Source organism: Pseudopodoces humilis, chromosome 1, assembly GCF_049639895.1.
Source record: "Pseudopodoces humilis isolate 2021_Gansu_Grassland_sample_001 chromosome 1, ASM4963989v1, whole genome shotgun sequence".
Lineage (NCBI taxonomy): Eukaryota > Metazoa > Chordata > Aves > Passeriformes > Paridae > Pseudopodoces > Pseudopodoces humilis.
The window spans coordinates 28,072,243-28,083,008 of NC_142200.1; the positions used below are offsets into that span (position 1 = coordinate 28,072,243).

The 10,766-nt window shown below is 38.2% G+C and overlaps 1 protein-coding gene across 4 annotated transcripts in view; it reads left to right on the plus strand.

Annotated features, from left to right (window-relative positions):
- Nucleotides 1-9,410, plus strand: part of PAG1 (phosphoprotein membrane anchor with glycosphingolipid microdomains 1) — a 111,157-nt gene extending 101,747 nt beyond the window's left edge. For all 4 annotated transcript variants that reach the window (XM_014256834.2, XM_088055892.1, XM_088055885.1 and 1 more), the window contains one exon: nucleotides 31-9,410. In XM_014256834.2, coding sequence (XP_014112309.1) covers nucleotides 31-381 — 351 coding nt within the window. In that variant the 3' untranslated portion in view covers nucleotides 382-9,410. The remainder of the gene's footprint in view (nucleotides 1-30) is intronic.
- The last annotated feature ends 1,356 nt before the right edge of the window (nucleotides 9,411-10,766 follow it).

The window sequence follows — 10,766 nt, forward strand, 5'->3', positions numbered from 1 at the left end:
TCATACTCAGCAGGTGTCTCCTTTTCCTAGATCTCAGCCATGTACTCATCGGTGAGTAAGCCGGGACAGGCCATCAAGGCACTGGACTCTCCTTACACCTGCATTCAAGAAATCACATCTCAGAGGTCGCCGTCTATTTGCAGTGGCCTCTATGCAAGTGTGAAAGACTTTGAAAACACCCTAAATTCTACCACTGTGCCTCAGTCAGCGGACAGACCAAATGGGGAGCTGGAGCCAGACTATGAAGCTATCCAGTCAGTGAGCCAAGAAGAAGACAGGACCTTGTCTGTGCCTAACACAAACCACACTGCTCTTTCAGGAGAGAATGACTATGAGAGCATAGGGGACTTGCAGCACCACAGGGAATTCACCAGACTTTAACTACTCCGGCAGCAGATTTCCCCACTGTTATTTTCAAAGGACAAGTGAAACATGGAGAGGGAAGTGCTTTTCCTTTTGAGGAACAAAGCTAAGTTTGGAACACAAGTTGTGAAGAAGCAATGTATATTTCAGCCAGGGTGTGATAGCTGCTGGTTTTTCTGAGTGGTGGTTCAAGGCTCATGGGAAAGGGTACGTCAGGTCAGAAAGATGACCAGGACAATGTAAAGGTTTCTTTATTATTATTAGCTCCAAGGCAAACGTAATTTGGGGAGTACCATGCTTGTCGTCCTGAAAGGATTATGTACCAAAAAGACTACCTTTACACAAAACTAGCTTCTCATTTTAAGAGATTATTTTATGTCATTTTCTTCAAAGTGTTTTTCAAGCATAATTTTTCATTCAAGTTTCGGCATCCACAATGTTGAGCAAACCACGGATAATTGTACCTCAACTCAGACTTTTTTTGCAGGGCTGGGGAAGATGCACTCACTTCTTTTGGGGAGCTCTGTTCACTTTCACTGCAACTAAAGTGCAAACAACAGTAGTTCACAAGGGACCGACTTACAAATGTACTTGAATTAATTCTGCTGGCTTTTTCTTTTTTCTTTTTTTTTTTAATGTCAAGGGCTGTAGAATGTGACTTGCAGCATTTGAGATGTGTACTGGTAGGGGTAGGGGTTTTGTTTATTTGTGAAATATCCCTTTAAAATGGCAGTGGTCACCCGTAGCATTCTTGCACTGTTTCCCTCAAATGGACACAAACACCTACACATACACACCCCAGACCATTGTCATGTTGCAAAAAGCTGTGCAAATGAATGCATTGGCATAATGTGTAGTCTAACCTTAGTAGCGTTGAGTAATTTTTTTGCAGAATTTTGCCCTTTTTAAAGACTTAAATATTTTAATATGTTTGTCTAGTTTCTTATATAGGAAAAATTATGTACTGTGTTGAGTGTATAATATTTTTATTTTTTACAACCTATTTTTCATCTTCAGAGTTTTTGTAGATTAACTTACTGGGGTTTGTAACAGGAGAAATCCCATTCTTTATTTGGGCTTTATTTGGTTTTGTTTTTAAAAATTTTTTCCTATTTCAAAAGTAGATAAATGAAAATTGCTTTGGGGTTGTTTTGTTGGCTTTTTCTGTCTCCTTGAGCAGGGATATGGAACATGCCTTGCAGTTTTAAGCTAAAATCATAGAGTCTGTGTAAAAGAACACTGCCAAAGGGCAAAAAAGAGGCAAAAGAGACAGTGGGATTTAGTTCGGTATAGCCACTGGTCTTTTTTGTTCTTCTGCTAAAAGGCAGAACAAGGGGCAACCAGGATCTTCTTGGGCCTCTGACAAGCAGTTTGAAAGCCACTGGCTTTTCAAAAATGCTGAGTTATTCTGTTACTGTGCAAAGCAAAGTACAGTGCTTGGATGAAATACGCAGGTACTGGATTGGTACTTTTTTTCTTCAAGAATAATACAATAAATAGTACAATGGTACAAGAATAGTCCAGCAGGAAAGAACTAGCATTGTGTGTCATGCAATTGCACATATCCCCATGTATATAAGCATACACTTGTAATTTGGACACAAGTATAAGTTATAGTCCAAACTTGGAAACATTCACATACGTAATATCTGGCATGCGCTTGAAAAGCAGTTTATTTTTAATTCAAAATAAACAGTACATAAACTGAGGTTGACTTATTCTGTAGTAAACAAAACAGGTTTACTTTCAGCTCAGTTGGTACTGGGTTTTGAAGGTTGAGCCCTTCTCGGATCCTTGGTCAGTGCTCAACCTGACATGGTACTATAAAGAGCAAACATAGATCTGGTTACACACATTTATTAGAAATAGCCTCATAACTGAAAGAAGTGTGCTGATTTACAGGCTTTGCCTGTAAGTAGTACAGCTCTGAGAAGCAGTGCAGTTGTGCAGTCAGCCTCTGCCCACAGGGTGGTTCAAACTTCATGGATTCTGGCCTTGTGTGACAGTGCAGCACACTCGATCTACAACTCTCTTCCTTGGAGGAGAAGCAGTTCAGACCACTCTATATCCATCCTGATCTTGACCATGCTGCCATGTTTTGACAGCTGCAGAAAACCCTTTGCTTCCACTTCAGTGCTTTTTAAGGATGACTGTGGTCTTGCTTTCTGGAGTTTTTCCCTTTGTAAAAGTTTTTGTGTCTGTTTCCTTGAATGTGAATTCATGAAGTTTACCTTTGAATGTTCTCTTGTACTTCACACTGTTTCAGGCCAAAGATAAAATGCACCATGTTTCAGAAGATTTGTTGTGCTAAGTCTGGAGAATGTCTTTAGTCTTTGACTATGTGTTTGCTGTCTCTTCCTTGCTCAGGGGTACCAGTTTATATATGTAGTCCTCAGCCCGACTCCTGCAGCTTAGTGGCAGGCATACGTCAACTCCTGAAATTCCCAAATGCATCTCAAGATGTAGTTATCCCTTTACATGGATGACTGCTTTTGGAGAAATAGTAGGAACATGAGGTTTGCCAAGTTCACTAGATTCAATTCCAAGACCAATTCAAAGATATCTTGAGATAATGTCAGTTGATAGCAAAGAATAGCGCTGAATTCTTTATTGTAAAATTTTAAGGTGCAAAAAAAAAGAAAAGCAAACATCACTCTAGAAATACCCCCATTGAGACCAGCAAATCAAAGGATGGTATAGGACTGTCCAGTCATTCTGTTGTCTTTCGTTGCCAGACCAGAAATCTTGCTTTGTAGGAAGGGACACAAGTCCTTCCATCCTTTCTTCCGTCTGTTCTGACAACTGCTCCTGAGACCTCCTAGACTTCCCTTTTTCACAGTGAAAGAAGAATTTTCCTCCCCCTCTCTTCTTTCTTTGCTTTCTGTTTTTAATCTGTCTCATACAGCCTTGCACTGGGAGCTGGTACCATGTCTGCAGTCCTGTGGCAGTGGCACATTCTTTCCTTTTTAAATCACTTTCAGGCTGGTCACAGCCTTTTAATGGTCCATCAGACCTCAGTCTCATGGAGAAGCAGTTCACATTTTGGATTGCTGCTTTTGGGATGTGATCCTGCCCTCAGCCTTGAGACCCACATACAGTGGACTTAAAAGCTGCAAAAAAGAATTATCCTCCTGAACAAGGATGTACAGAGGAGTCCATAACTCCCCTGCAATCTCCATTATGTAGTCTAATGGTAAAGGAAAATGTTTTAGAATTCAGTCTGAGGTTGATAAGTATTTACATTTCTTGACAAAGAATCAAGGTTCTGGTTTAGTTCCCTCTTCCCAGAAGTAATACTTGTTCCATTATGGCTGTTGTCAGTGCTTCCTTTTCATTAATATATTTGATAGAAAGATTTTTCCAGCAGTAATCCCCAAAGAAATAAATCTGACTGTAAAGAAAAGGGAGTCTCTTCTACTTGTCTCTTTACTGTTCTTTTTAACTCTTTCACCATATCCCTAAAGAAGATGTCAACATCCAAAATGAAGTATTGGTTACCTGATGATGTTTTCTGGGGAAGCTTAACAGTCTATTTCTTTGCTTCCTTTTTTTGGCACAACTGTACAATAAGATCTCGCATCAAATTGCCACCGTAAGGCCAGGAGAAGCTGTAATGTATATATACATTATATATAACTATATATAATGTATATATATATATGTATATATATATATAACAGAATATAACTGCACTAGTAAAAAGGTCTTTTTGATTTCTCTCTAGGAACTGGTAGAAAATAGGAAATGCAGTTCAGACATCTCTTCCATGAATCTGTGTCTCCCATGAGCATTGTTCTTACCACATACCTAAACCAGTGCTAATCCAATATATAAATCAGTCATCCTTTTCTACCATAGTGTAGAATAACTTTCTCAGCCACAGACAGAAGTAAATTCTTTGCAGATACATGTAGCACAGGCATGTACCTAATTACCACAGTTAGATCAGTTAAGAGTGCCTTTTCTACAAAGTAGCTAGTACTTCCATACTTTTTTCCATACTGCATGTGTTAAACTCAAAAGTACAAAGGGACAACCCCAACGTTTACTTGTTCCAAGTTGGAAACATCTTTATAAAAGACACATTTAATGTACTGGACCTCAGTTAGCCCTACAATAGCAATACTCACTCCCAAACATCCAGTGAAAAGCCCAGTAATGTAGCTATGATGACTAAGCTTTGCAATAAGAATTATCTGTCTGCTTTTGAAGAAACTCGGTTTTACAATAGTGAGCATTCAGGGAGGTGGTGTTCATATCAACTGTGAACAATTTGTTGCTTCAGTCTTTCTATTAATATAAATTGCAGACTTGCTTACATGTAGCAGGATCCATGGAGTAAGGGACGAGTAGGTGTGGGGATTCATATTCATGACTAACTCAGAGTTGGGTTATCCCCATAGTTTCAACTGGCTGATGACCAGCTGCCTTGTTCTCCAAGCCCTCATCTATCGTGCCTTCAAGGAATCCATCCTGCAGGGATGCTTCTGGGCTGCGTGCTTCTCCATGGCTCCCTGAACAGCTCCTGTCCGCTGTTTTGAACACAGTTCCGTATACGTGGTGCTCTCTGTTCAACCGTTCAATGGTGCTTTTATAAGATGCTGGATAAATGGTTTGCATGTGCTTTCTGAAAGCTGACGTGTAAAGCTGTGACACAGAGTGCTCTCTCCAGTATTGTCTGCTTCCCAGAACTTAGCGTTAACTGTGCTACTCTTGGCTACAAAAGCTGACAGCGCTGCCTTGTCTCTTGCTCGTCTCACCAGAGCCAGAGTGGAGTCACCACGTGTGACAGGCCTGCCTAAGCTGGGACACGGGTGTTTTAAAGCAGCCATTCAGGCCAGGCAACGTGACTCTCATCTCTGCACTGTGGGACTGGAAACATCATAGCCCAGCTCAAGAACCTTTTTTCTGTCTCCTGTTGTGCATATACATTTGTTTGCCATGTGACTGTAAGAAATCTGTTTCTGCAACAAACATTTTAATTTGGACCACGCTCCCGTGAGGGACTTTTGCTCTTAGGCAAATAACCATTTATTTCAGATGAGTTTTATTTTTTGAGGTTGGAGTACACCTGAATAAGGCTCTTACATGCCTCACAAGTAATTTGGTGTGGTAGTCTGCTACAAAATAGAAGAATGCAGAAAGATGCTTAGCCTGACAGATGCTCTTTTGGTGGTGTGCTGAAGACTTTCAAGGGCAGGTCTCTTCCTGGGAGCAGGGAACATAATTATTGTTAATATGATTTCATACCCTGGTGTTGTAGTTGATTTGTAGCATCTCTTCTGGGATGGTGGTGGCTGAAGTCATTGCCAGGGCAGATCTCAGCCTCAGAAAAGAATATATATATATATATATTATACCCCTTGCTGGCAAGCAACATGTGTTCAGGATTATGTTGAAGATGAATGCTGCAAATGGAACATCACATTAAAATATAGGGTTCTCTTTCTTCACGGAGAGAGAACCCCTTAGATTGGTCAGTGTAAAATATCCCAGGCTTACAAAATGTATTAAACAAATTAATTGCCTATGTGGTGATTTTCCAGGAGTGCATTAGGATATGACATACTGTAGTCACTGCTCTTTTCTTCTGAAGAGCAGAAAGATGGCAACTTATTTGTAATACAAGGTTCCCACTGATTAACTGATAAAACTTAATTCACATATAATCCAAAGGTCAGCAAGAGTGTCTACACAATGTAGATATATTTTAGCTCCAGCACCTCAATTTCCATAGAAATGCACAGATGATCTTTGTTTATTATTACATTTTACATATTATTACCCATTGGTCTGTGCCCAGTCTATTGGTGACATAAATCTTACAGTTCTGTTTTTACAAGCTGCGAGGTTTTGTTTCTGGAGGCCTTCAGTTTTAAACTGGCCAGAAGGACAGTCACTACAAATATGATAGCAAAGTGCCTAAAAATATGGATGTTTCTGTAAAGGTAAAGATGCTCACTGTTATTGCACAGCCACTTGACTACTGTATGTGGTGCTCTCTTGCTATACACACTCCTAAATACTGGCTTTCATTTCTGTTGTTCATTTATTGTTGTAATAGCACAGTCTGACAAGGGTTTGTCTCTGAAACTCATTGGCTAATTTTAACTAGCATGTGTTTGTACAGAAAATACAAAAGGGTTTTTTTTCATTTAGAAAGCAGCTATGTTATTTCTTACAGTTTATTATAATGCAACAATCAGCTTAGATTATTTATAAGGTGTGTAAGTATCACTTGCCTTCAAAATGCTTCATTTGAGATTTCAGAATGCCTCCTGTTCACTACAAGACAATATAACCAACTCTTGTCCTTTCAATCTTGTTATATTGGGGAGGGGGCTTAAACCTTACAAATCTTATTACTAAAAAAAAACCTCACTGATGGATGTGAAGTGCTGATGTTTTCAATTCCTAACATCTAAAAAGAGAACAATTTTAACTAATATTTTAACTTTCAGCATAGGTGGGATTTAGACTATTCTCTTATTTATGGAACTGCTCTTTCCCCCCTATGTTCAGCTGTCACTATCTTAGTATCTCTTGTGTCCTTAGTGAAGTATGACAGTTGTACAGAGGGGACAGAAACTGCATGACATTAACACTTCTGACTGGGACCTTTTCAATGGGCCTGTGAGACTCAGGAGCCTGGACTTCAGTCAGATGTTTCAAGGTAATCACATCCTGTCTGGAGGATATCTGTGGATGTCTTCACTTTCTTTGAAGGCAAGAAATTCTGTAGCTTGCAAGCACTCATGACATTCAGAGATGCATACAGGATGTGAAGTGTCACAAATTTTATATGTATTATTAGAGACATCTAAGAGCACAAGAACCTGCTTTCTCACTTGTCTGAGGATCCTGGAATTTGCTCATTGTATCTGAGAAAGGTCACGTAACCAGTCTCCTCAGAACGTCCTACCAGCCGACAGGTCTTTGCAATGAGCCACTGTGGTGGCTCCTGAGTTTCTGCACGAACCACCTTGATGATTCCCAGCAGGGCCTATCTCATCTCATCTTTGTGGCAGTGACTACTTAGGAATGGCCCTTTGCTTCACAGTCCCAACCCCTTAAACTTAAGGAAGGGCATGTGAGCTGCTTCTCCTCAGTCTGACTGGTCTTTCTAGATGGAAGTGTGCTGAGAGCCCACCGTCAGACCCACAAAAAAGCATCCACTGTCAGGGTAAGACAGGCACAGCCCACTGCAGCAGCTAGGAAGAAAGAGGTAAAGTAACAATAGCTAAGTTTCTAAGTTTAATTTGCACTTCCCCCATCTCACAGACAACCTGTCTCAAAAGATTTTTAAAGCAGAAAAGGTTACAGTAAAGGGATGAGTTGCACAGGAGATGGACAACATTGTTTATTCTTCTCAGTATTCCCTATATACGGAGACGTGGGAGCAAGTCAGCACCACCCAATCATTATGCAGTTGGATTATCTTTTATTAAGCCTCTGTATCAACAGAACTGAAATTAATAAATTCTAAATACATTTCTTTGTTCTTTTAGAAACCCAACATAGACAAATGTAAATGCACTAAAGTAAGTACCATATGTAGATCTTGATTTGCATCATATGGGGTTTTTAAAAAAAACAAATCCAAAACCCAAATGAACAAAAAAAACAGCTCTAACTGGATTATTTTATTTAAATAGAATTCTTTGCATGAGCTAAGGCTGCAGGATTGGGCCCTAAGAGTTTAGAAGTTTGGTTTAGTGATAGGTACTTTTGTTTGTATTTTCAGTGAAATGTCTTTTCTTTCTTTTATATTAGTGAATTGACATGACTTCCACAAGAACAACAAAAAATAGTCAGTTATATGGATAATTATGTCTATAATTATTAAAATCATGCCTCAATAAGAGTAACTTAAAATTGGGTGCTATATGAGCTTCAGCATAAAATTGCTTTACATGTGGAACACTGCATACTAAGAAGATAGTGGATAAGAATTTGTAAATACAGACAGTTGTTTTATCTATTGTTTTATAATAGAAAAAATATGTCTTACTGGACTATCTCTGAGCAAAATTCTCTTACATAGTGTTCTAGCTATAAAAAATGTTTTATTTTGAAACAACTATTTGAGTCTCTGATCACTGACACAGAACTGCAAAACATCCTCAAAACAGTATGAGCTTGTGAAAAGAGAGGTTTAGAACTGTGCTGGCTATCTTAGAGAGGATATAGTTGAACATACTGAGAAGCGAAGCTCTGTAGGCAGTGAGAGCAGCTCAGTGATTCAGTGACTGTGCCATATACACCTGGAGTCAAAGCATGCAGACTTCTGAGATGGCATTTACTAGGGCTTGTTTGCTACATGAAGGGTTATTTGGCTTGCTACCTGTTTGAAATCAAAATACTTTCATCAACACCACTGCAAACACTCAAATACTGTTGTTTTGCAGAATGTATGTTCCATAAATTGTAGTTTAACTGTAATTGCAGGGTTTATCCTACTGTTAGAGCAGTTCAGATCCAACACTAAATTGCATTTTGTAAATTAACAAATGCCACTAAATTCCTCTCAATATTTTGTAATAGTATACACAAATTGATGTCATTTAGTCATACCTTTGTTCCTAGAATCTTCATCAGATATTTCTATAGCCAATTCAGCTTTTGGCTGCTGAAAGCACAGTAGGCAATTATGGTTATTTACTCTAAGTGTAGACAAGTTTTATGTAAATATTTCTGGGGGAAAAAGGCTACATGAACATATGAAGCAGTTATCTAAAAGTAAGAATATAAGTCAATAATAAAAAATGCAGGTTTTATTTATGTACAGTAGTATCCTAATATTTACTTGTTTATATGCAGAAAAAAATCATATGATTCTGTACTGTATTATCTGAAAGCATTTAAAAGAGACTCTGCCATTTTCTCTGGTTATTATATTTGCAAATAACTCTAGAATTTATTGGAAATCCATGTAAATTATGTCAAATGGGAAACATGTTACATTACAATGAAATAATTTTAATTCAAAAATCCTGGCAAAATTCATTGGACTAAAATCTATATATAAATTCAATAGCCAGACAGAATAAACCACAATAAATAAGCTTTGTCTTTTGTTTTAGTGGTTTTGTTCAGTGGTTGGTTGGTTGGTTAGTTTTTACCTGTGCCTCTTGTTGTTTTGTTAACAAATATATTATTCAGTCCTTGCAGTCACTTCATCCTGCAGGTCTTAAAACCTGTGTTATTTTACAGAATTCTATTTGTTCTGGGAATTTTGTGCTGATTTCATTATCTGACAAGAACTACTAAGACTTCTTTGTGATATATAGCACCTTACTCCTCCCAAAGCCACAATCCTGTCAAGATTCAAGCATGTACACAACAGCACCAATTATAAGTTGTCTCTGACTAAAGCAGGGACTGCCATGAATGTAGTGGCACTATGCTCTTTAATGCAGGTAAGAATATTGGGTTTGAGCCTTTCAAAGATGTGCAGCTTTCAGCATTTTTAAAGTTGCAATTACCAGCCCTGTGGATTATCCTCTGAAATTGCCATGGCATTTGATTCCCTTTCCTTTGTTATAGATGCTCTTTAGGTAATGTTCCCCATCCATTTGCTGCACTGCTGTCAGTAGCAAGACTCATTTGTGTAGAAATACTTTTAAGAGCATCCTGAAGCATTTCAGAGGCAAGTGACTTAGGACCACTGCTAAATATGTAACACAGATTCTGCATGTAAGTCTAACACAAAGAAATGTCATCTTTTCACTGGAACAAGGCTCCTTTGTACACTAGGGCATGAGGCTAAACTAGTACCTAACCTTTTAGGGCTTGCACTCTCCATGACTTGCACCTTCCTCCTCATTATCTTTAATTACAGATAGGAAAAGAGCAGCTTTACCCACTTAGTATTAAGTAGTTACTGATGAACAGGTTCCTGGAAAATTCACAGTGCAGACAGGGATTAGTTACGCCAAGCTGAGAAGCTGTAGAAATTAGAGACTGACAAGTAGTATCTGTTCACTGTCAAAGTAATGGCTTTTTAATGTTTAATCTGGTAAGTATATTTTAATACTCAAAAGATACAAGGTTATAGGTCAAATAGAGAATAATAGAGAAAAACAATAGAGAAAAATAAGGTATATTTCATATGCAAAATCATTAAGGATTTGATAAGTGTAAAAGACGATTGTTTTTTACTGAACATTTGTTCATGGGCCAAGAAGTTGCAAAATATGCAAAATTTGCAATTTGATAGAAATTTTTTATTAAGTAACTGCTGAATATTATCCAATATGGGCTGTTCTTCGGGGAAAAAAAATGCATGCAGCATTATTATCAAGAAAACTGTTTAATAGATTATTTTTTTTTTAATTCTTCATTCTGAACAGTTGTTAACAGCCATAAAATAGCTCTATTAATATGGTTAGCTTCAGGTTTGA